At 45.8% G+C, this 26,362-nt stretch overlaps 2 protein-coding genes across 2 annotated transcripts in view; both read right to left on the bottom strand.

Annotated features, from left to right (window-relative positions):
- Window positions 1-5,214: 5,214 nt before the first annotated feature.
- Window positions 5,215-26,362, bottom strand: part of LOC125944746 (probable caffeoyl-CoA O-methyltransferase 2) — a 105,741-nt gene continuing 84,593 nt past the window's right edge. The window contains exon 7 of the mRNA XM_049665883.1: window positions 5,215-5,397. The gene's annotated coding sequence lies outside the window, so the exon portion shown is untranslated. The remainder of the gene's footprint in view (window positions 5,398-26,362) is intronic.
- Window positions 5,215-26,362, bottom strand: part of LOC119450455 (O-methyltransferase MdmC) — a 33,258-nt gene continuing 12,110 nt past the window's right edge. Inside the window, exons 3-6 of the mRNA XM_049665881.1 lie at window positions 19,097-19,215; window positions 15,218-15,272; window positions 9,974-10,107; window positions 5,215-5,559 (exon numbers count right to left, since the gene is read on the bottom strand). Coding sequence (XP_049521838.1) covers window positions 5,407-5,559; window positions 9,974-10,107; window positions 15,218-15,272; window positions 19,097-19,215 — 461 coding nt within the window. The 3' untranslated portion in view covers window positions 5,215-5,406. The remainder of the gene's footprint in view (window positions 5,560-9,973; window positions 10,108-15,217; window positions 15,273-19,096; window positions 19,216-26,362) is intronic.

The raw sequence follows: 26,362 nt of genomic DNA, 5'->3' as shown, positions 1-26,362 counted from the left end.
AGTACCTCAGAAGGCTACTGCTCAACCAGAACTGTCGAGCTAGGCAGCTAAATAGTAAGGAAAATTACGCCAGGAAGCTAAAGGCAAGGACACAAGCTACGGTGCACCGCCTAAGAGCCAAAACGAAAAGCTTGGACGAGGCTTTCACGCAGTAAAAACAGGCAAATCACGCGAATGAAGTAAGTGCACTGAAGAAGATTGACACGCTCCCAAGCGAACAGAAGGCAGCAATTTAGCAGTGCTTTGAAGCTGCAAAAATTATCAATAATTGCACCATATTTCACTTATAACATCCCAGTTTCCAAGAAATCGTGCAAACGTGAAAATATTGAGCGAGCCAAGGCAACTTTCTATGCCACATAATCATCGGTGCATGCCAATTAAGGGCAGTTACATATATTTAAGTGAAATCCAATTGCATCTTTGTGTAACGAACAACTCAGGGACTAAATTCATCTTTGCAAGCAAGAAGAGTTGTTTTCGTTCAAGCGTGCGTTTAAAGACAGTAATTTGCTCGTAAAATAAGACCGCAGTGAAGCGAAACTCGAGGCGTGTCTGCGCGGCCTCGGAGGTAAACATGCCACGACGGCCTAGATCTCGCAAGCAAATCACGTGTTATACGCGAATTTATAGGGCGCGATCTTCTCGAACACGAGCGGCTCAGCAAGCTGTACCATTCGAGTAAATAAAAGGAAATTCGCATCGCGAATCGGGGCGCTTATCCGGCTACTCAATCGTCGGGCCTGGTCGGGCGACGTGAATGCTAGCATGAGCGCCGCCTTGCGGCTGCATCTGAAACGCTCACGCGAGCGGCGAGGCCTTCGTCACACTTCCCTATTCTAGCCACTGTAGCCATGTCTACGTTCGCACCGACCTCTCTTTGTCGACGTTCCAACCGTTTGCGTGCCAAGTTTCCTGCCGCTCTCACGGGGCGGCGGCACCGTCACACGTGTATGGAAGACAAGGTGCCGTTCTCCATTTTGAATTTCACTTCTTTTATCTCGTCGTAATGGGGAGGCCGCATGTAGTGCGTAGAGATGTAAAATTTCATAAAATTTTGAGGAGCGTGAAAAAAACTAGCTTTTTTCAGGGTCTTTTTTTTTCAGAAAAACACAAGAAATTGAAAAAAAAGATTGCGCACGGAGCTATAAAAAACCTGACACATTTCTTTTTCGACCACTTAGTGAGTGAGTGATAACATTATTATTCGAAAGGGTGAGGGGTAAGGGAGTCTAAGCTATGTAAAACATAATAATTGTTACATTGTTGCATTAGAAAAGTCGCAGCTGAGCTTGCGGGCTCAAAATATAGGCCGGATTTCACATCAAGGCATTGATTTCACATCAAAGTGTGAAGACTGACATTTGTATCAATCTGTGTGCGATTTATTTCCGCTTGACGCGTCAACGCTTCGCTGTGCAGCGGACGAAGCCTTCCGCACATGGAGGTTCGAGTGCACGTACACAAGTTTTTGCACGAGATCCCCTACTAGCCTGTTGCGTAGCTTGGTGTGCACGGTGCACTGCGGTGTCGCCGCCACTTTGAATCAAGATCGCACCCGATCCGGATCGAATTTCCTAATTTCGATCAAACAAGGTCGCAGCTTCTTCTTTCTTGGGTTTTACGTGCCAAAACCAGTTTTGATTATGAGGCACGCCGTAGTGGAGGGCTCCGGATTAATTTTGACCACCTGGGGTTCTTTAACGTGCACTAGAACGCAAGCACACGGGCGTTTTTGCATTTCGTCTCCATCGAAATGCGGCCGCCGGGGCCGGGATTCGATCCCGCGACCTCGTCCTCAGCAGCGAAACGCCTTAGCTGACTGAGCCACCCCGGCGGGTAAGGTCGCAGCTACACAGTCCAACAATCTGAATCGAGTTAATGTAGCCAGAGGTCCAGCTCACTTGGCATGATGGTGCTGACGACAGCCTTTTAAAAAGAGACGTTTAGATACGTCGAAAGGAGTCGCATCGCAACATAATTCCGGGGAGGAGCTCTGTGTTTTTTTTTTTTCAATTTTATCCTGGTAGAAAAAAATGAAAAAAATGTTGTTTTTTTGAAATTTTCAATGTTTTTGTTCAACCGCTTACATCTCTAATAGCGCGCACAATTGCATTCTCGTCTCTGTTCCTGCCATCGCTCTTCGTCACCTTCACAGAGTGGAATGGTTCATGATTTTTTTTTCTTGCGGCCTACATTATATCGACCAGACTGGAAGATGCTTAAGGGAACAGGGTAAGCCCTATAGCTCCTATGTATTTTAGCCTATGTATGTGGCCTTTTTCTCAGGATCTGCTCAGCGTAAAGAATTCATGTTGGTATCATTGTATTCAGCTATCGGTATTTTTGTTACTGAACAAGAATCATTGTTACATATAATTTAGTTCTTTTTTGTTGTTGTTTTTAGCAGACCCTTCCTAATTTTAAAACCAAAATGGACAATGAACAGCTTGTCAGTAAAATTGCTTGCATTAATTTCCATAATTGTAGTTAAGCAGATTACCTTGTGTTGTCTTGATAGTGGGGAAAAACTAATGCTTCTGGCTTTTGTGGTTACAGAGAAAAGGGGTCAAACGTCGCAAAAATTGATGGGTTGAGAAAATTGGCCTTGAATTGATACCGGTAGCGTCTAAGGATTTGGCTAAAAATGGAAAGAGAGGCAGGTTTTTCTGTTGTAGGACGAGCAATTACCATTCCGCTAAACCTAGAGATAGCCTGCGTTTTTCCTTCTGATTTTATTTTCAACGCAGGTGAGGTACAGACCACGTATATGTGCAAAGAGGGTGTGGCCGCATACCACCTAGGTTTCGGGAAAGGTCATTTTCCGGGTAAATAAATCGCGCACGGGTAAATGAAACAGTCAGCATTGTTGAGGAACGACAGGGAATTCTAAATCTCTAACGTATGAAACATTTATTTTTTGCGGAATTTTGCCCTACCTTGTTCCCTTAAGCATTCGACTAGGGGAGCCCCATAGTTCTTTGAAGGGTATTGCGCATTCGCATCTCTATATGCATTGTCGCAACTGTGAGTGTCATCCGACTTTTAAAACTACTATTGTACTGTCCAGACACCGTGAAAAGCTCTTACGTGTAATAAAGGAGTCTTATCACATTCGAAAGAAAGGCTCACTGTGTTAGCCAGCCGTCCGTTTCACTACAAGATAGCGAGGTTCCCTTCGTAGATATTGTGCAAAGCCACTGAGTTGTCTCGTGTCATAGTAATTTGTTTATTAAATTGGTTATACGCGTACAGCCGTGACATGTGTGTCACCGTCGATACATGCGCATTCTGTGATAGGTAGGTTGTATTTGATAGAGTATGTGCGTATGTGGGGGGGGGGGGGGGGGGGGGATATGTTGGTCATGCGATGCGTGCTCTGTATTGGTTGTTTTCTTCCAATAAACTTCAGATGAAAGTCAGCGCTGTGTTTTGTCCCCTTCTATTCCTTTTGTCTACTTCTGTCGCGCTTCAGCTACCATGAAGAATCACCAACTCGCCCGATTTTCCACCTTAATGTGAGCGTACGGCAGACAACCGGTGGACCATTGGAGTTACAGAATGGATGCCAAGGGAAGAGAAGTGCAGTCGAGGATGGCAGAAAATTAGGTGGGAATGATGATTGTAAATATATAGATTCTGAGGCTGTCTTTGACAAGAATAGTAAAGATCGGTTTGTCAAGTTGGCACCATTACTCGTGATGCGCGAGGGAATGAGATGTGCTATTTTCGCATTATACCGCATTCATGTAAACGCCGCTCTTGACGAGGTATGCGTCGCTTTCGAGACGCTATACCCTCACCTGGCGCGTCCACCGTTTGTGCCCGCTTTTGTGTAGTATTCTTTTGTGCTAATCAAACTATTCGCTTTTGCTTTGTACAAATCAAAACTTTTTCAGTACGCTGACGACACTGCGATAGCGCTACAAATGAGTGACTGTAACTCGGAATGTCAAATCTCCCAAAGTGACATATTAGTAATCGTAGACTGGTTCGCACACAATTCAATTTTCATAAATCATCAAAAAACTAAACTTATCTGCTTCAGGAATCCGCATAAGGCGCTTTCATTTAACATGAACATATATTTGCACGCCCCGCATTGCAACGCATGTATTTGTCAACGATTACAGATTCAGCGTGTGGTTAAATAGTTCGAAATGTTATTTGATCAGCACCTTACCTGGAATAACCTAGAATAACCATGTGATACACGTTTGTGGAAAGCTAAGAGCTGTCGCGGCTATGAGTCTGCGCGGGAAAACGCCTATAAACCTAAGGGTTACTATATATAAGGCATTAGCAGAATCAGTAATTACATATGGTATAATGTTATATGGTACATGTTCTGACTATAAAAAGTAAGCTATTGATCGCGTAGTTAAGGGAATTGTCAGTACCATAACTTATGGAACCGCACTAGAACAATCAGACAGAGAAGAAAAGGAATATTCTAGGAATACTTCCAGTACAGGAGCTATGTCAGTTTGTGGTTGTAACACGCTATTATTATTGTAATCCTTTTAAAGTATTGCTAAAAAAAGATATCGTGTTACGAAAAACAGAAAGGTATTTTAAGCCAAAAGTGTTAACAAACAAAGGAAAGAAAACAAGAAGTTATTCTGTTCCCGATATTTTATTGAACTTGATGCAACATTGTATGATATAAATTAAAATTTAAAATGATGAAACAAGTGAGGAAGTGGTGTTCAACTGTTCATTGTAATATGTGATTTTCTTTTTGTATATGCTTACGTGACTGGAAAACGTAGTATTTATTTTTTGTGTGTTAGAATATTTCCTTTGAAGTTGTATAATTTTGAATTGTAACTCTACAATGCTTCATATTTCTATTGAAAGATGTACCAACTGCTGCCTGGTCTTCCAACAAGCATGATGTGCTTAGATGAACCAGCAAACATTATCTGTGAAAAATGTATTTCAAATAAAATTTGATTTGAATTTGAAAATTTAATTGCTCATGACGCTAAGGCTGTTCCTGCGACATGTTCGGGGGTGTCGGTTCGACTCGTCGGTGCAGTGGTTCTCCAAATGGAGTAAGCTTTTACCACAAGCAGAGTAAACGTACACTCCATCCGAAAGAACGAGAGCTCTTGAAAACGCCCCTCAAACATGAGACAAGGAGCACTGCGTGTTTTATTTTTTTTTTTTTTTATCGTAGACCCCAAAATAAGTAAACAAAGAATTCACAGCAAACAGCGCAAATTGTTTAAAGATAAGAACATAATAGCATCGCAAGAAAAGAAGCCACCGTTGCAAGAACCATTGGTGAAGTAATCAAACACGTGTATAGAGTTAACTTTTCTGTGCCTAAACAAAGATCGGCCGTGACAGACGCCGAAGGGTGAGCACGTATTGGACGAATCCGGCAGCGAGGTCACCCGTTCACTTCTTCAAGGCGAAAGTGACGCCGTCGCTCAGAGTCAGCATGCTGATCTCGACGCGGTCATCCGACGCCAGCTTGAGGTTCAGCCGTCGCAAGGACTCCGTGATCGGGTCGTCCAACGCCGGGTTGCACACTTTTGCTTTCCACAGAACCTGCGAAAACGCGAACGACGCGAGAGCCTCCATATGAGTTTTGAAAAAAAATTTCGAGTTTTTCGTGTCAAAACTACGATCTGATTTATGAGGCTCGCTTTAGTGGGGGAGAATCCGGATTAATTTGAGCCACTTGGTGTTCTTTACCATGTACTCAATGCATGGTACACAGGCGTTTTTTTTTTTTTTCATTTCGCACCCGTCGATATGGGGCTGACGCGACCAGGATTTGATGCCATGACCTCGTGCTTAGCATTGTAACGCCAGAAGCAGTCATGGCGGGTGCACAATATGAGGCTCTCTACATCGCTAGATCTCTCTGAGGCTCACAACTGCTGTTCGCAGTGATTAAGTTATCGGATGAAAAAGACACTGGAGTTTCGGATTTATTTTTCCCGGTGTAACATCGTTGAACAAGTCGTCGGCACTTATTTGAAGCTTATCTGAATATTCCAACACATTCGGCGCAAAAGAAGCCAACAAACAAGAATGGTAGACACATGAGACGAGACAAACCGGGCAAATGGCCTATATGAATGTATAGTATCTACAACCTATTATTCAATCGGGAACCGTTCGGCAACATGGGTCTTGTGCGATTCCACACAAATTCGGCCAACTCTTTGCATAAAGGAACAATGTACCTAAAGGCAGTGAAGTTTCACTTCAGCTAAACTGGTTGTAAATGATAGCGTATACAATTCAAGCAATCAGTGACAAGTCTCAGGGTTGGTAGTTGTCATATCCTGTTTTTTTTAATTATCAGCCTATAAATAGCACCTTCGGAGACAGCGCAGGCAGGCACCTGCTGGTCAGCGGATATGACGCAAATCCCGTCACATCGCCTGCCACCGCAATGTGGACGCCCTTGAAGGTGGTGCTCAAGCGTCTAAGCGTCTAGTTCGTCCTCAAACGTTCTGGGTTCTGCATCATTTCCGACGAACAGTAATAGAGGTATTTTCATGACTTTCCGAAGCTTCTGGATTGCCGAAGCTTTTCAAAGGCAACCACTACTCGCATTTGACACGGAAGTCTACCCGCCTCTGTGGATCAGTAGCTATGGCGTTCTTCTGCTGACCCGGAAGTCTCGGGTCCGATTCCCTGTTGCAGTGGCTGCATTTTGACAGGGCTGAAATGGAAGATAACTGGCACACTGAGACTTTTAATGTGCGTTAAGGAGATCCAGGTGCTTAAAACTAACCCTCAATTCTCCACTGTTCCGTCCCTCATAACCCACTGTCCAGTTAAGGGTTAAATCATAAATATTAACAAAAAACATGACATTTTGCACGAAGGCAGCTCTATACCTTCACTAGCTTAACGCAGGCTTATTATACTGGGCCCGTGGTATTGTTGCCATTGACTTCTAAAGAAAAGTGAAAATGCTACAGAAATACTGAGAATTGCCTACTAATATGTAAGCATTCTTTGCTGGGCTGTTACTTCGCTTTTGCTTACTTATGTTGCTAGCTTATGCACGACAACCCAATGCTTTTTCTTAATTCAGAATTCTTAGAATTCTACAGAATTATTAGAATTTCTGTAGCATTTTTATTGCTAATCATGTCTGTCCTGCTTAGACCTTATCATAATGTATCAAGCAATATTGCCATTCCACACAATCACAGTGATTACATCTTCCTTCGTAAACTATGGTTTTGAGGTGTAGTAGTGGTAGCGGCTCTACCTCACGCACAATAACGGTGGGTTTGGCGCCCAAAGTTGACGATTCGGGTTCTTTTTTTTCATTTTAGAGTATCAGAAACGTTATAAATATCCCCATTTCACTATATTCTTTCGAACTAGGCGTGCTGAAATTTAGCCACAGCTTCAGTTCAGATTTGGAGGTGTCAGTGCTTGCCTTTCCCGCTGACGGCTGCAAAGAAATCTTACGAGCGTAATATAGAGACAGTGATCTCCTTCTGAACACCTCCTTTCCTCTTCTTGCTGTTACCTCCTAGTTACTATCGCTGTTCTCGTTGTTCCTTCTGCCGACTATCATTTTTTCGCGTATCATTGTATACTTTTTTATTGTATCAAATGACTTTGTCGAGGCGATGGCAACGTGACCATTTTTTATCGATCATAATGCTACCACTCATCAACAGTTACACTATTACACCTATTAAATATTGTACCTTGACCAATTACGCACTTATCATCCAGTTACAAGGCTTTACGGTAAAGACACTGTTTCTCCGGGATGCCCGCCAAAGAATGGTTACGCATTAAATAAAGAGATGTTCGCAAGTAATTTCTGTCGAGGCAAAAAAGCTAGCAGACTTACACTGAATAACAAAGCTCGAGCAAGGAATGTCGCGGAAGCCATCATTTCGACAAAGGAACTTGTCTCTATCAGGTCAGCAACTGGTTTCTTCAGCACCATATATGTACGCGTACCTAACACTGCAAATGATAGCAGTTGCTGTCCTGGCGAAGACTAATTCCTCTGCTGAAATAATAACTCCCGCGACACTCCTTGTTTTACCTCGGGTATTCACTTCAAGCCTTCATCTTCCTGTGAACTGCCGTCTCGTTTAGACAGCAGACTTATGTTACTACAAATGTTGCAATGAACGCGCGCGCTTTAAACATTGAACGCAAATCAGCCAGGACATACGCAAATTTTAAGTAAACACGAAGTGCATGCTGTTTTCAGTCATTCAATGACACTATGTAAACGTTCAATGTGAGTTTTAAAACATGTGTGCAACACTTGCGAGCGCTTGCAAAAATATTGTACTGCAAAGGCCCTAGGCATAACCGGCTAAAACATTACCAGCTCATGACGCAGAGCATGGACCCCAGTCCCTGGAAGGGGACTGGGGTCCATGCTCTATCCATATAACGCTGTGTTATATGTCCATCCATATAACGCCTTGAAATATAGAGAAAACAAGCATTCAGTATTTATTAGCAAAACCCGCAATTAACTCACAGACATAAAGCTTTGGGTGCACATGGCCCCTAATATGGCCTCTAATTGTACCGTATAAGTATGAACCTATATATATATATATATATATATATATATATATATTCACTTCTCCTAGGTCACTAGGAAAGATTGCATATAAGGGCTAGCGGTGAAACGCTTTCCAGCGCTCGTATCAATATTTTTTATTAGAAAAGCTGTAATTTATCTACAGTTTAGACTTTGATCGCGCATCATCTAAATCGGGCCTCCATACTCTTGCAAATTGAAACACGGTGCGACGTTTAGTTTTTCAAGGATATCGCACACAGTACGCGTTTCGTATGGCGCCCCTCAAGAGGAAGAAAATTATGACTTAGTAATTATTTCCAAAGCACCTGATTAGCCTGCATGCAAAACGTTCTGCGCGCATCTTCCATAGCATACTTTTTCTCCGTTCAAAACATAAACTCTTTTCCACATTTTGTTCTCCAAGGACATCGGGGGAACATGCGTTACAATTTACATTTGTGAACAGGAGGACATTTATATTGCGTTTAGCTTCTATTAAACCCGGGACATAAGTCTGCATGCACATCTCTCCGATCCTTCTTCCTGTTGCATCGAAAGATAAAATTGATGGATCATTTAGTTGTCCCACGAAGCCATAAAATCAAGCAAGAAATAAACGTTTTCAAGTTAAGCCCCTGTGTCCAATTGCTGCAAGTTGGGCAAGTCGGAATGAATTCATTGTGAGTAATGCGATGAGGGTACAACGGACACAAGTCTTGTCCCTCTTTGCGCATTGGTTACAATGAATAAACGCTTGCGTGCCTTTAGTCTCACAGAGTGCGATCGTTTGGTGGAATATTGTTTGGCAAACGTGCTCTGGGTATAATATGCATCTGACGTATAACGCATTTGATTACACTATAGGCTGTACAACGTGTCTACCGCGCATGCCCACCACAGAAATACAACACAAGAACGTGCAGGACATTCCTGATTGGATGTACAACGTAGACACAAGAGATGCACAGGAGAACAAACAAAAGTCGCGGACTTATTAAGTTGCAAGCCGCCGTTGGTGTCTGTGCTCATGTCTGCCCCGTGTTCCTGCGCTGTGCATGTCCATTGTTAAACAAAAGGTGATTTCTAGGTGGCTCAGATCTTGCAGGTGCTGCATTGGCTGGTGCCTGCGCAAGAGATTTCGATGCCCCTTGCCAGTATATAAAACAAAATAAAACAGTGCCATCTTCTCCATGGCCCGTTGGACGCTTCCAAACTTGTCACAGACGAAAGTTCGCTCATGCTCTGGTAATGTGTGTTCCCTTTAACAATGGACCTGCATGTACGTCCCCTCATGGATGACAAACAAGCACAACTTTCCACTGGCTTTCCCCAGGCTCACAACTGCCGTAGTGTAAACGTTCAGAATGCGTAGCACACTTCCTTCGTGTGACGTGCCCTCAGGGCCCGTCACATCGGCAGGCTACTCACATTGTCGACAGCGATGATGCCGTGGCGCCTGACGAGCTGCAGGCTCTTCTCGTAGTACTCGTCGTATGACGTCTTGTCAGCGTCGATGAATATGAAGTCGAAAAAGTTGGATTTGCCTTGAGCGATCAGATCATCTGAAAAATGAAAGACGACGCATGTGGCAGTCGCGGTGGCTCCGCAAAAAGTAGACTGCTTCTCAAGCTTCCCGACAACTGCAGCTTAAGCAAGCGTAATGGTTATCGGGAAACACTGGCGGTGAACGCTATGCACGAAGGCGAGCTTTCTGGTAGAAACCTGCCTCTTGCGTGGGGCGATCCCGGAGATATTGCACAGCTGCGCCTAAAAAAAATTGCATAATTTTCAGCTTTCTGTTTTTGTTTCGCGCTTTTAATATTTCAGTCTGAGAAGATTTAACATAAAAGGCATGCGCTGTGGGTGTTTTGTTTCTTGGCATTTGTTTGTGGATTGTCATTCTCAAAATCCCGAGGAATAGCTTTGCCAAGAATGCAAGACAAGGTATGAGCAACATTATTGATAGAATGGTGGGGCATACTTAAAAAAAAATCACAGCATATCCACGGGGTGAATGATGATGAGTGGGCGAAGCTCCGGAGGGAATCATCGGATCTCCCGCTTAAGGGGACGCTAGCACAAACGCGTTAGAAACGTGCAGTACTCTCTAGTAAGGGGGAGCGGCCACAGCGTCTTACGCAGCCATTTACACATGCCGGAACGTGCACCGCGTTTGCCGACGCCATCACATGACTGCTGAGAGAGTATACCCCCCGTATTCATAAACGCTCCTCGACTTGAACTTGACTTGCCACCGCTTTGGGCAGTGCGTTGGAAACGCGTTGAAGGTAAGGCGGAGAGGCCACAGCGTCTTACACCAGCTTCTTACACGGGCCGTAACGCGCTAGCACAAACGCGTTAGAAACGCGCTATAAACGCGGCCTTTCGTTAATGTTGGGTTGCCATCGTGGTGCGTGTCTCCATGTCCGCTTCGTGGCGTAGTGGGCTAACGCCGCGCGCTCGGAAGCGAGGGGTCCCTGGTTCGATTCCGCGCTACGGACACAACTTCGGAATTTCTTTTCTCATTTTTCTCAGACTGGTTACACACTACTGGTTACACACTACTACTACGACGACGGGGACGGAACGGGTGCCGCTATAAGGAGCTTCGCCCCTAAAAAAATACTGGCCGCGCAGAATACGTCGTGGCTTATGCGAGCCGCACGCTGAGCAATGCGGAGGGCAACTACAGCGTCACGGAAAAGGAGTGCTTGGCCATCTTCTGGGCGCTTGGCAAGTTTCGCCCTAATTCATAGGCCGGTCATTTGACGTTGTGACCGACTACCACGTGCTGTGTTGGCTTTCGAATTTAAAGGAACCATCTGGCCACCTCGCTCGCTGGGCCCTGCCAATCCAGGAGCAGGACATGCGCGTGGTTTATCGTTCAGGGCGGAAACGTTCCGATGATGACGCTCTTTCCAGCTTACCGCTCTCGCCAGAGGTCACTCGTAAGTCCCCCAGTGCGAGCACATGGTCGTCCCTTGACTTTTACACTAGTGCTGCCGAACAACACAATGACCGCTGGCTGCATCCATTTTCGACATTCTCTCAAATACCTCAACAATTCCGGCCTCTCAAAAGCTTCGGCGCTAAATTCCACATTTTGCGATCCGTGATCAGCTCCTGTGTGTACGCAAATACCGTATAGACTCGTGTTAGGGCCGCACCGGTGTAAGGGCTATGCTCCCAACTTGGTAGCCCAAATTTTGGGGGAAAAATTATATTGGAGAAGCAATCGTGTTCGGTGCCCCGATGCCGCGCACGCGCATTGTATCGTGTTTGATAAATCAGCAGTTGGCGATGTACACGTGCCACACAGTGTCATCACAGCGCACTCTCCGTGCAGAGTACGTGCAGTTTTGCCCTTCTCCTCTTTTCTTTTCTTGTGGAATGTACAAAAGGCAGCGCTGAATAAACACTTGACGTTCTTTGGTGCGTTAAACTCGTCTAGCATGTTTCACTGAAGGCCGCACAACGAAACATGCATCGGGGAAATTTCGCGTGCTGCGTACTTCCACGTACCGCTACCTAGAGGGTATGCAAGAGCTGCGCGTTGACCTCTGATGCAGTGGTACGCCCGGGAACCCAGTGTGTGCAGTAGTCGGGGGCTGCGCCGACACCATTTCGACCAAAAGTTTCGGTCCCGTGTAAGGGCCGCACGTCGTCAAAATTGGGCAAAAAAAGGGTGGCCCTCACACGAGTCTATATGTATGCCCCAGAGCGATGTACATGGTAGCTCGTCATCTAGAAAGCCTTGAGATCAGAGATCTGCTCCTCCTTCTGCTCGGACCGCCAGTGTGGCCACACCGGCGTTTTGAAGACGAACGACTTCGGCACCCCTACTACTGGCATTGGATGTACAGCTTCTTTCCGAACTTCGTCCGCTCTTGCCCTGAACGTAAGCGCCGCAAATCTCCACCAGAAATCTCAACCGGTGAGCTCCAACACCTCTCATGCCCATCTCAACCCTTGTATGGTGTCGTTGTCGATCTGTATTGCACAATTTCCTTGACTAAATCCAGCAACCAGTGGATTATAGTTTTCGTGGACTACTTAACACGCTATGTACAGCCTGCTGCCCCAGCTGCTACAGCGCAGGAAGTCGCTACTTTTGTATAGCGCTGTTTTGTGCTTCTTCATGAAGTCTCTCGTGGACTCCTAAGCAACCGACGCCACCCTTCTTCTGTCAAGTCATTGAAAAACTGCTTGCTGAATGCGTTATTGTTCAACACACATGCACCGCCTATCACACCTGCACCAAAGGTAACGCGGAATGCCTTAATCGCACGCTTGGTGACACGCTCGCTAGGTACATCGCATTCGACCACTCTAATTGCGATCTATATAGTTTTATTGCGATAGAAATTATATCGACCCTTCGAGCGGATTTTTGCCGTCGCCGTCGCCGTCGTCGACGTCGTCGCGTGAGGTTCCGTATAAAGTCCAAGGGCGATAAAATCGTCGCCGCGCGCCGTATGTGCTAGTGAAAGCACGCGGGGGACGCGCGCTTTCACGAAGAGCGAACGCACGGCAGAGAGCAAACGCGACTTCGTCCGTCGCGTGAAAGCCGGGGGGGGGGGGGGGGGCGGTATGGTAGGGAGGCAGGGAGGGAAGGAGGGCGACGCTATGCTGCGGCACCAAAGGCGTATCTTTTAATCAGGCGCAAGGGAACTGGCGACTCAATCTCCCATTTAAAAGAAGGAAAGTGGGAAGGCAGCGCGGGAGGGAGGGGGCAGCTTCTACTCTGTCAACAACTGCGCACTTGTACATTGCGCCGGTGTGGGCTGTCGTGCGCACCGTCTCTTGAAAGCGATCTCCACACGGCTCTGACCTTTGTAGGCGCTGTGCTTTCGCCGCTCAGTTTCCGTTGAAGCGATCGACCGCACGAAACTTCGCTCGCTGCGGCGGTCGCCCTTGCTCACGCCAGCGTTTTGACAGGGGTTGTTTGCGGTCATCGAGTGTGATCTATTCATGTTTGCTTGTGCGCGCTGACACCAGGCTTGTTAATTCAGTTAGTAAACGAATGTGTCCAAGTTTATGCAGCCGATAAAACTATCCTAGTCCGTATAGCTCTCTACTAATTTGCTATCGCAATGAACGCTTCGCCTTTCTGGCGAAACGGCGACATTTTTCCATTTGTCTCCTACACCTACAATACCGCAACGCAAGCCACTGCCGGTTAGGGCCCTTCTATCTTCTTCACGGTGGTCATCCTTCTCATACAATCGATACCATACTGCCCTACTACCCAGAACAACAGAATGCCTGCAAATCTTGGGCACTATCAGACAAGCAGAAGAATGTCTCCATTTGGCCCGCTGCGTCACTTCGGAGCACCGGAACCGCCAAAAATCAAAACACTATGCCCGCAACTCGAGTCCAACTTTTCGCCCATGAATCCTCGTTTGACTGTCCCTACTGAACCGCAAAACAAGGACTCAAACTTCTTCCTAAATACGATGGAGAAACTTCTGCCTTCAACTACATTATAGAGCTAGTCACACAGCTGTCTGACATGCGTCTTCATAACCGCGGAGTATTCCACGTCCGGGGGCTCAAGCCATATTATGGTTGTGCGGTCCCATCTTAAGTTAGTCGCCAGGATGGCTTCTTTTTTCCGGTGGCGTTATTGTAATGAAGAAGAACGTCTCGGCGGAGGTAGCAGCATTGCCAACAACATCGTGTATCGCAGAGACTCGAGCTTAGAGACTGCTAGGTGAACCGCTCTACCCATTATTGGCCCTTACAATTAACCTCCTTTTTAATATATATACAGGGTGCCCGAGCTATCATGCACCAAGATTTAAAATATGCAAATGCCACATAGCTGGAGAGAACCCCGGTAATGTTGTTTGCCGTCGCTTGGTGATACTCAGATTATTTTTGGCATTCCGCCTAATTACATAGTTAGCTTTAATTTATTAATCAACTTCAAATATTATAATTAGATGAAAAGTGTTAATGAGAAAATTGAAGACCAGCATGAAAAACTCCCGATACAACTTTCTCTTGCTGAATGCGTGCTATATAAATGTATTCTTCCGAGCCCGCGAATACACGCAAAGTGTCTCGAGTGGCCAGTCTCTGCGTTATCTACGCATTATCTACGTGCAAATACGGTTTGGGCCCACACATCCAAGGCGGCATTTTATGTGGATCAGGACCATTTTTTACCACGCTCAAACAGTGTTTCGCCACCCCTTCAAGAAAAGGTCGGACCAGCTTAAGTATGGGAAAAATTAATTTTGGGGTCTTCGATCTTGAATGACTGTGGTTGTTCTAAAGGTTACTGCTACTAATAGGAATCATACTTCAAAATACTACTCGTAAAAAATTATCTGCATTAAAACTTCGTGGGATTCTCGCAGATGCCACGCACTGTGTTTGATGGAAATTTTGAGTAACATTCAATGTGATTGTCAGTAAGAAGATAACCAATTGACAGTAACGCGACGTGCAATCGCATTAAATCTGTCCAAATTTATCCCAAGATTAATTTGAGAATATTTTTCCTAACTCATTTAGCGATATCCGCAAACGTAGGCGGATCTTGCTACTCGTGTCAGTCGCAGCCAAGTTCCTGATAATTAAAAACAAATTTCACAGGTCCGGAAGGTACCCCACAACATGAAATTAGCACTAGAGACTGGAAAAACACAGAACCAGACTTGCCAAGTGACTTGCTGGCGGCACCAATCATGAGGTCAATCTTGCCGTCGACCCCAGCCTGGAAGCAATGGTTTCGAAAAATTATTTCGCTTGTAACGAACCGCGGAGACTAATTATTCGTTGACTACACTGAACATAAGAAGTGACTTTTTATGCCCCGATAAGCTTTTTTTTGTTAAGTATATGCTCACGAAGAGCTCTACAGTCCAACTGTTTTGTGAACACGGTCCCACGGCCCGTATTCGCAAAAATCTCACAGCGTCACGCATCCACAAACACGTGCCAACGCGCACATGTGATGAGTCAAAAGCCCGTATTGACCCTTTTCGCGGAGCAGTTTGCTCTAAAGGAACGAGATGTCGCTGTCGGCGACGCGCCATACGTCCTCAGCGAATGCGCACGAATACGAAACCATTACTAGTTCTGCCCTGCTCCTGTGCGATCAGCGGTCGGAAATGCAACTGGGTGTTCGTTAATGCACTGCGCCCAATTCATGCTGCAAAATGTGTAACGATAAAGGGAAGACGAGTGCGGTAGTTCGCTGCAAAAATAGTGATTAATTCACATCGTAAGGAATGGAATCAACCTGTTTCGCCGCTGCTACGTAAGGACTGCCTGTGTTGCAGACACTTCGCGGTGCAGGGAATTCCTCGAGAATGCAAAAAATCCACTCATCCGCCAGCGCTGTATCTCTGACCTCCAAAGAAAGGACTTAAACCCTGTAACGTCGGCAATTAAGAGTGAGTACCGCTTGTTACAAAAGGGAGCAGTTGCACTTACTGGCTTAGTAAGTTTCTCGCACGTTATCTACACACATCCACCCCCACTCGCACGGATACTTACGCCCACCGTATTGCCAATCTGTCAATATTAAGTGAATGGGCGCACACTTGAATTAATGTACCGAAGGATTAGTGACGGCGACTACACCTACACGACAGGAATGTCGGAAGCTGAACGTTTCGCGACGGTCCACAGAGTAAGCGAGGGACTAGCGATAATACGTTCTTGCTACAAGCTACCGCTAAGTATAGAACATTTGCATTTCAAGCTTTGTGGGCAGCAAGAACAAATCTATCGCAGCAGAGCACGCCCGCGAACGATTAGGCTGAAAATAAACAATCAGATTGTGGCCACACTGAGGAACCTAGGAACTTTACTCAGAAGCGTGACAAGCCGCTGCTTCAAAATGTTTGCCAAATAAAGAACGAAAAGCACAAACCCGATTTATTTCATAAGCAGAAATTTTGGACAGCTTGGAATACATTTCCAGCCCCGCTTTTAGTACAAGCACCCTATACGCTGCTCGCGCCATTCGCACAAGGCGTAATGAGCTCTGAAAGCATTTACATGTCCTCTAAAGCTGTGGCCAAAGCTTCCTGTCGTGCACACAGTCACCGCCTGCGATATGCGTCGAAACGGAGGTTTGCTGCGCCACACCTCCGTCACGCGCTTGCATTGTAAACGCTGAGGCAGCTGAGGCAAGCGTCACCACGTGATCAAGCACGGTAGCGTCCATGGGAGCGCCGCGAAAAGGTTCAATAAGGTTTGTGACCGTGTGCAAACTGATTACACGGCCACGCACGTCGTTCAGGAAAAAGTACAGTACAATATAGACAGAAAAAATCCAAGCCCACATTTCGTATGCGAAAATTATTTTCGCTTGTTACGAACCAGGAAGACTAATTATTCGCTGACTACATTGAACATAAGAAGCGCCTTTTTATGCCCTGATAATCCACACACAACGTTTTTTAAGCATATTCTGACGAAGAGTTCTACATAACGAATGTTTTGTGAACACGGGCCCAGGGCCCGTATTCGCAAAAATCTCACAGCTGCTCGCATCCGTAAACACGTGGCAACGCGCACATGCGATGAGTCAAAAGCCCTTATAAGGTTCGTGGCCGTGTGCAAACTGATTACGCGGCCGCGCACGTCGTTCAGGAAAAACTGCCGTATAAAAAAGAGAAAAATCGAAGCCTACATTTCCTATTCGAAGAGCCGCCGTTCGAAAGAACGAAACTCCCAGCCGGCAAATTATTCAGCGTCTTTCGAGAGAAGTGCCGTCTCTGTCAGCAGCGGCGGACAGCAGCACCACCGTTCAGCGGCATTACTTGAAGTACATATTTGCGGCTAAATGAACACAAGAACAAACAAAGGACAAAAGTTGCGTACAAATGAATAACTCGAGCTTAACGCTTTCAGACGCTAATGAATTTTGTTGACTGAAAACTTGCTTTCACCATATTTCTTGCATATTCCAAATCATAAAAAGGCATAGAGCTGCAGAATAGATTAAGAATTTTCGATTCTTTAGCGAGTTTTGTCAAGTTTACAGAACATCGACTTTATGGGAAAACTAACTACAGGAACATTACATATGAGAACATTAACTATTTCCTGTCCAGCAGGCCTGAAAAGCATCCATCCAGGCGCTTGAGAATTATTCCAGATACAACACTGTGAAAGACAGTGAAAGGAGTACACCCACCACATACAACAACATACTCGTACCGAGCAAGTAAACACAACCGTCTACCTTCCCACTCGTTTTACTGAAACATTTTGAACCCGTCATTCAAACACGCAACACGATTCCAATCAGAACACTTTCAATATGTATGTGACACATTTTAAGTACCATTACATTCATCAATGCTATTGCTATTGACACACTTTCTTGACGTACACAGTTGCGTACACAGTGCCTTAAACGGTTAACAAAACAATTAGAAATGCGGTCCGTGCTGTCGTTTAACGTAAGTGAGTGAGTGAAATAACTTTTTTTAGGTGCAGAGAAGACGCAGGGGAGACCCCGCGCCTACCGACGTTTAATGTCTCATCATTTTTTGGTGGGTGTGTTCACTTAGTGACTAATATGTCTTTTCAGTAAATACCAACTAAGGCAAGAAGCAGTTCTCTTGAGACATTGCCTGAGCAGACGTCTAAAATAAGTATGCAGTGTTAAATACACCACTATCCCATTGAAAGAGAGTTTGTGAACGGTAAAAATTGTTTGGCTCATCTACACATCAGTTTTTGTAGATGCGCCAGCCAATCCCGGTCACTCTTTTCCCCGACATCATGGCGGGGGCGAACTGATTGCAATGTCGGCGTGTCTCAGAAACTATATTTCTGATCGCGGAGGCACAAAGGAGCGGTGCAGTGTGGTACTGCGGGCGAAGCTTCTCCTGGATTTTTTTAAATGTCACAAAGCATAGATTCTTTTCGTGTCCTGGCCCTGCAGGGAAGCAGCTTGGATAAACGTAGTAAAGCCTGGTACATCCTGAACTCCAGGAAATAATGGTGCATTACTACGCCGCCGCTTGAAGCACGTGTACGTTTTCCGCCATTGTGAGCACGTGTACAGCAAGATTCAGACGCAAAGGAAACACATAGGAAGCACTTACTGTTGGGCTAGTTGGTCTGCCATAAACCATGGGTATGTTAAGCACAACGACAAACGCCGTTCGTCCTTGTCTGTTTTGTGCTTCCTTCTAGGTTAACATACTCTTGTAGAAAAGAACACCTAACCCACTGAAGACGCCTACATCTAGTTACCATCTGCAGGAGATCTTGACAAGATGCGCAAACCATCTTGTCGATCATCTCATGATGTACAAGAGACGTCTTCGAGACATTGCCACAGAACTTGTAAAATGTCTTCCTTCCGCCTCTTCTCAATCTTTTTCTGATGTATATAAACACCTTGTGCAGGGGCATGAATACCGGCTGAAGCCGTGCCAAATTTAGGATATGAGACTTCTTGCACGCAGTTTGGTGGACGTTTTTAAACACTTTGTATGCTCCTGGCTCGTTTAGACCAAACCTAATAATAGCCGAATTAACAAAATAAACCAGTAGGAAGGAATTTGTTACCTCTTTCCAGAAGGGCCTCCCAACTTTGACGTTTTCCTCGTTGATCTCCAACCCGATAACGCACCCATCCGGTGGGAGGGCGAGGGCAGCTGCTAGTGCGCTCACACCAGTATATACACCTACATATGGTAAAAAAAGCGGGAAAATACGAATGTGTGAATCTTTTCATTGCATAGTGCAACAATAAGTAAGCACTGTCGCAGGCGCAGACTCAGTTGCCGCATAGTGACCAGTGTTGTCACACGTTCTTGTGAGATTTCCGTTCAAACAAAGGTTTGAAATCCACTAGAAACTACTAATACAGTTTGTTATGTGGATTAGAATTTCGGTCTAAAGAATGTAGACAGAAAAAAGAAATGGCCAGTAAAACAGGCATTGTTTAGGCCCGAAGTATCAGATTTTATGGTTGCGTAGCAAACGATATAAATTGGGTTGAAGCAACCCTCTACGTCGAGAAACAAAAATTTGTGTACATGAACAGGAAGCCAGCAGAAAAAAACGCCTTCAGTAGGAAAGAAGCGAAGAGAAGGAGCGCATGGACTTCGAACTAGTCTGAAGTGCAGCGCTTGTCCTGTCCCGTCCACTTGTCTCCTCCATGTGTTCCCACGTGAATGCATGCGCCTTTTACGCTAGTTTCTTGTTCATTTACAAATCTGCATGCAAACCCGCCAAGCGAGAAATTCCCCCAAAGTGCTTATTCATTACCACTAAATAATGCGGCATCTTTTACACAAGGAATTATGTGTGACAGCTGTGTAGACAGCCGTTTCTCTGGACGTTAGGCGCCCCCAAATATTGCATTTACTCTATGGGATCTTCAAAATGAAGCAGTAATTTTAATAAAACGTTATTCTAGCTACGCAAAATCTGCTTACAGAGGCAGTTTGTACGCTTTGGCGATCACAATTTTCCTGACAACCTATAGCGGTCAAATGCATAATTCACGCAAGCTTTTTAGTTAACTTTTTTTTGCTATGCCGATTACGCTATAGCATTATACTCGAAACATCAAGACAATCATATCTGAAGTCAACTTCACGTGATACTTGATTATCCTGGACTGCTCGTGTTCAAAGATATCCAACGTTAAATTTCACACTCGATCGGCTAATTTGGCATTCAGGGGCCTTGAGATCGACACAACCTCAAACCGTGAGGGAACGTTAACGCGAGGGTCAGGGAAAAAGTCAGTCGTTGGCGGTTTTCGCCAGCCGATGACAAGACCCAGGTTGCAGACTATATGCCATGGTAATAAAACTTGTTGCTGGACAAGTCGGTTCATGTTATACCTTAGACCATATGGTGGCTTAGCGCAAATAACGAAGGGGAGACGGGGTCAAAGGGAGCTCCAACTTTCGACTGCTTATTAATTTCTTTTTTCACTTAATATATATGCACAGACGTGGTCAGCATACAGAAAAAAAAACATCATACCCGCATCGTGCAAATCACAATCATTTATCAAAAAATATTTTTCCACTTGCACTAGAGAAACTGACGTATCACTGATACACGATGGTCAACGTGCCTTAATATGAAAGGCCTCCAACAACTCACGTGCCGTGGCGCCCTTGCTATTACCCCGAATCCGCACCTTATCCAGACATGGCTCGCAATCATGTGAACTGCAGGGTGACGGCAAATGTGCTCCATCTTTACCTTTTAATGATAGTTCGTGTTCCCTCGCACGCTTGTTAATGCCGCTTCCCGTCTGGCTGACATAAGTCAAGCCACAAGAAATGGGAATCTCATAAACGACTCCTGTGGCGCATTTCATATACGGCATGACGTGCTCATTATCGCAGGCACGTTTTTTTTCTGTATGCTGAGCATGGCTGTGCATATATATTAAGTGAAAAAAAAAGAAATGTATAAACAGTCGAAAGTTGGCGATGCCCTTGACCCCGTCCCTACTTCATTATTTGCGCTAAACGACCATATGGTTTAAGCTGTAACTATATGCCATGCTCAGTAAGCCACGTCACAATGGCAGCTTTACGTTGCGTCGATATCCATCTTCCTGAATGCGAAATAACCGTAATGGGTCTCGAATTCGATGATAAATATTGTTTTCTCTCTCTTCATTTGTTTTCGTTCAGTACAAATGCAGGAGCCGGATATAAAAGCTGCATAAACGCAGCGTGAAGTGCCCTCGGCCCCCATACAACAGGAGCTGCGAGTCACGCCATACAGAAACACGTATTACGTAACGACCGCACAATATTACATATAACAAAACATGGCAGAACTGGCAGGATAGTGTTGTTTGCAATCTATGGAAGCACACGCATGTCATATAATTAAACATCAATATAAAGAACTTGAAAAACTTCGTAAAGAAGACGGAACAGCAAAGTTTCCAGGAGAATAAAAACGAGTGAAGTTGTCCTCACTTTCTACTTGATAACATATCATCGAGTGAGTGTTCTGTGTTTATGTTTAGCTGCGTGCGCTTGACACCATGCTTGTTAATTTAGTTAGTATAAGCGAATGTTTGCAAAGTTATACAACCGGTGAAACTAATATACTTACTTTGTACAGCTGTCTACTGATTTGCTATCGCAATCCATGTTTCGCCTTTAAGACGAAACGGCGACTTTTTTTCATTCACTACAGCCTAACAACGATCTCATCATATACCCGTCAATCATGTGTCCCGCACCACCCACCCCAATGCCATTGTACCTTCACGTGCCCATACCCTAACGTTCCCAGCCCTTCTCCAGCGAAGCTTGTATTGCCTCACAAGTGTTGGCAGTGGTGGTGGTGGTGGTGGCGTCACGCTAGAACCCTATCGAAAACCTGTCGAAAACTCAGGTCTCGTTCACTCTGTATATACAAAACTTGGCATGGAAAGGTACGAATCTATTACTAACATTATTGATAGGTCATGACATCAAAAGCATCACATGCGCGTCAGTTACGTCACAGTTAACGATAATAAAATCACGTGTGGCAAATACCCGCTCTAGGGCAAGGACCTTATGAGTGTTGTCTATGTGAACGTGGACTGTTTGAGAACTCTTGAGGCCTGTGAATTAAGGAAGCAGAAACAGACGAAGGCGAGCCAGGGGCAGCTTACGCGCTTGACAGTGTTCAAAAAATAAACAACAGATAAGGAAGAAGAAGAGAGGGGGGTGCCGATTTTGGCCAATCCCCCTCGTGGGTACGAGCCATGTTTTGAGGCAACAACAACAACAACGGGCAGAGGGGGCTCGTGACTTGGAAGGCCAATCCTCCAGTGGGTAGGAGTCACAGACGTGACAGGCAACAACAACAATGACGACGCAGGACCAGTGCGCTGTTCCGGGAACTCCAATCACACCTGCTGAGTATATTTTCGACTCTTGCCCCAGAAAATTTATCCGAAGTCCGCTTTGTCTGGGTCCCCGGACATATTGGAATCTTTTTAAATGAATCATCTGACTCGCTTGCTTCGACATCACTAAATGGTCCGGTCATAAATGTTCGTCCTGATTTCTCTTTTATAACAGGAGCTAGATTTAAACGCCTTTATTGCTGAATTGCCATGACTCGTCCCATACTGTCCTCAGACGATTTTCGACACTTAAAATTTCGGTGGAACACGAGCAAGTGCTTTTCACGCCAATGTGAGGTGATGCTGTCAAATTTCCTGCTGCAGAGTTCCCCGCCTAAATTTTTATCTTCATAGATCTGGTTTATCAATCACTGACCTCTGATCGTTTTGTAATCAACCGGAAAATATTGACCATTTCTTTCTTTCTTGCCACCGTTTCTACTCCCTCCGTAGTATGTTTCTGAAATTTACAAGTAGTAATCTTGGTTTGGCACTTACAACGCCAAACATTTTGTCTTTTGGGGCCTGTCAATTAGGCACAAGCCAGGGTTCGATGATCACTGCTGTACACAAATTCATTGAAGCATCCGGAAGGTTACGCTGCTAGGGTACCGACCGTTGGGCATGCTATTTTATGTTTATTTTTGTAGTTAGTTTTCTCTTAATTTTTTATTTAGTTAGTTTATGTATAGGACCTTTCAAAGTCTATGTTAAGGAGTTGCCAAAATCTTAATTTTGATTGTTCGCCTTTACCCCTTTTGTTCGTTGTTGGGTGTATGTTTTATTTTATCCAGTGTGGCCAATCCCCCTCGTGGGTACGAGCCATGTTTTGAGGCAACAACAACAAATCCTGCCGCGGTACCTTAGGCAGCCATGAGGGCAACGCGCCTACATGTCGGTGCAGATGCGTAGTGGCGCCTGGTGTGACGCCGTTGGGAGCAGGCCTGGCTGTTGCCTGCAGGTAGTCGCCTGTTGGAACAGGCCGTATCCGGGGCGAGGCCTAACCGAGGCCTTTGCTTTGATGCCGCCTCTTGCTCGAGGTGGCACGTAAAGTTGTGGCGGTGAAAGCCACCCGCCCGACACCCCTTCGAGTGCTCTCGCCACGGTAATGCAGCCGTGGGCCTTCGCCTGCCTCATCTGATGCCCAGTGCCATCATCCTGCCTTGGCTCGCCTCCCACGAGGGTCATCGTGCCTTGGCTCATCTCCAATGGGAATCGTCGCGACAGCTCAGACGATCTACCGCCGATCGACGACACCATCAGGACTGAACGTGTCAGACGTACTTGCTCTTTCCTTGAACGCTGTGCGTAGGACTTAGTGTAGAGTTTGCTTTAGGGACCTTCACTCTGTGTTCTCTGTTTAGTGCTTCCTTTGTTTCAGTTCTATCATCTTAGATAAATTTTGGTTTAAATCCGTTCGTGCGTCCTTGACGTTCATTACCGCTTGACTGCACACAGACATACGTGGCGAACAATTATTCCATCACACCCGAATTGGATATGCGGGTATGAGCCAGGGATACGCGGGCATGAGCCCTGAACCAGAAAGAAAGAAAACCCGGCTGTTCCCAGAGTAACTGGTGCGAGAAAAGCTGCGCCGGCGCCGGATCACGTGACGCGCGCGACCAATCAGGGTCATTTGGTGGGCCGCGGGGAGTGAAAGGGAAAGAAACGAGGTTGGCACGTGCTCCGCCGAGCTTCCCTCGCCTCAGATTATTTTCGGCGTCCGGATGGGAAGGCCTCGCTTGGTGCGTTCCGCCGAGGAGCAGGCTGCATTTGAGCAACGGCGCCGCGAACTAGCTCGGGAAAGGGCTCGTCTTCGACGTGCCGATTCTAGCGTGAGGGCTTCTGAAGCCCAGGCGAAACGTCAGGGAAGAGCCAATAACCCGAGTTGTGGGAGCGCGACGTTGAGGCCAAACGAGACGGAACGGCTGCGACATTGTCGTCTTGCCACAAGCTTAGCTTACCCCCATTTTCTCGACCGGGGAAGGGCTCTAAATTTTTTTAACTGCCTTCCCAGTCCTACTGCTACAATCAGCGACCATGCTGGCTCCAAATCCGCCATCTAGAAATCGTGTGTATCGGCGATAAATCCTAGGAACACCTGTATTTAACTGTGCTTATCATTTTTATTATACTCACCCCTAGTCGCGTAACCAGGGGGTGGAAAATCATCCACCCACCTACCCCGAGAAATTTCTTTGTTAGTAGGTGGCAACAATGAAGTTCTACCGTTCCCTATTTCTAAGTAAGAACTTCTTGGTCGATAAATTCTTCTGCAAAGAACTATTGCTGTGAACAATCGCGGTGCTCCTGTCACCTCAACTACTCACTAGTGTATCTGCCGCACACAAGCTATCCATTTTTCTCACCTGAAGCCGAAATTCGCCACTACAAAATTTATTTTTATTGGGTGACAAAAATGGGTAGATAGGTCTCTTCAGGAACGTCATCCGAGTGTCCCAAACACTACCCAAACGCTGCCACGTTGGCTGCTTACATGCTTGAGGATGTAGATGTAGGTCGTTGGAAATATAGGCGCGTAGCCTCTCTAGGGGATTGACCAACAACCGGGTAGGTCAAAATAGGTACGAAATAAGAGGACGAAATTTTATAATAGACAAGTTAGCATCAAAAGGTAGAGAATAGAGATATTGATTTTATGAAAATTTTAAATTACATGAGAACCATGAAAACAAATAACTCGAATTCAATGTGATGGAAAGCAAAGGAAGATTAAACTTTGAATTCAGAGTTGAAATCGCATTGATCCTAAAACAAAATCCTGGATGGCAGCGATAACCGTCCCGTCGCTGTGCCAAAGAGTAAAGGCACCGAAGGACAGTAAATTTGAATAGTTGAATGTGATTCAAGAAGGCGGAGTTCTATTTCGAAGGCTCTTTATTTAAACTAATAAATATTCAACAAGATATAAATAAACATGTTCTGTGGCCCCACCTTCCCTACACCTAGAACAAATCGGTGAGGTTGCCAAACCAGCCCTGTGTAAATAAAAAAATTTGGGGCAGCTTCACACTAAGTGGTGCGAAGACTGGGAAAACAGCGAAGCTGGTAGCCCTTACCTAGCTTTAACTTTGCTTTCCTTTGCTTAACTTGGTTTGGCTTGACTTGTTCTTAACTTTAACCTTGTTTAACTTGGTTTCGCTTGGCTAGTTCTCAGCTTTGTCTTAGCTTTCCTTTGCTTAGCTTGGTTTGTTGGCTTGGCTGGTTCTTAGCCAAACTTAGCCTACTTATAGTCCAACGTAGCGTTGACGCGCGAGCGTGCTCGGCGCGAGGCATGGCCGACGTATTCGGCGTTCATCGGCGTGCCCCGGCTGCAGCAGGAGTCGAGATTCGACATGCTGCCTTTCGCGCCGGCCGCGTCGCCCAGAATGGACTGCATCAGCGTTTCGTCGAGCAAGATGGGCTGATGGATACTGGTGGCGGCACGTGCAGTGAGTTCGCAGTTTCGTATCATCCTGAAACTCCCAGTTTCGTATAAAATGCGCATGTTCTAGGAGGCACAGCACGGCGCACACGTTGGACTATAGAGGGATCGGTTTTTGCGCATTCCATAATCACGGCTATCCACCAGCCCATCGTGCTCAACGAGACGCGCATGTGGTCTATTCTTGGTGACGAGGCCGGCGCGAAATGCAGCAAGTCGCATCTCGACGCCGGCTGCAGCCGGGGTTACTCCGACGAACGCCGGATACGTCGGCCGCGCCTCGCGCTCTGGCGAGGGTAACTTGGAAGAGGGTGGTAACCTCGCCGAGTGATGCCGTCACGTGCGTAGCGTTGCAGCGCCTCACGCCGGCTGTGCAAAGCGTTGCTAGGCAACGTGCGATAACGTCATCGCCAGGCGCAGTTTTAGGAGCGAAGCTCCTTAGGGTCGAGCCTTGTCCGCCGTCCCACTGTTGTAGTCACCCTAGTACTCGCCGCTCCCG

This window comes from Dermacentor silvarum, chromosome 4 (assembly GCF_013339745.2).
Source record: "Dermacentor silvarum isolate Dsil-2018 chromosome 4, BIME_Dsil_1.4, whole genome shotgun sequence".
Classification (NCBI taxonomy): domain Eukaryota; kingdom Metazoa; phylum Arthropoda; class Arachnida; order Ixodida; family Ixodidae; genus Dermacentor; species Dermacentor silvarum.
Note: the sequence above shows the minus strand (reverse complement) of the source record. Positions and strands in the feature narration are given on the sequence as shown.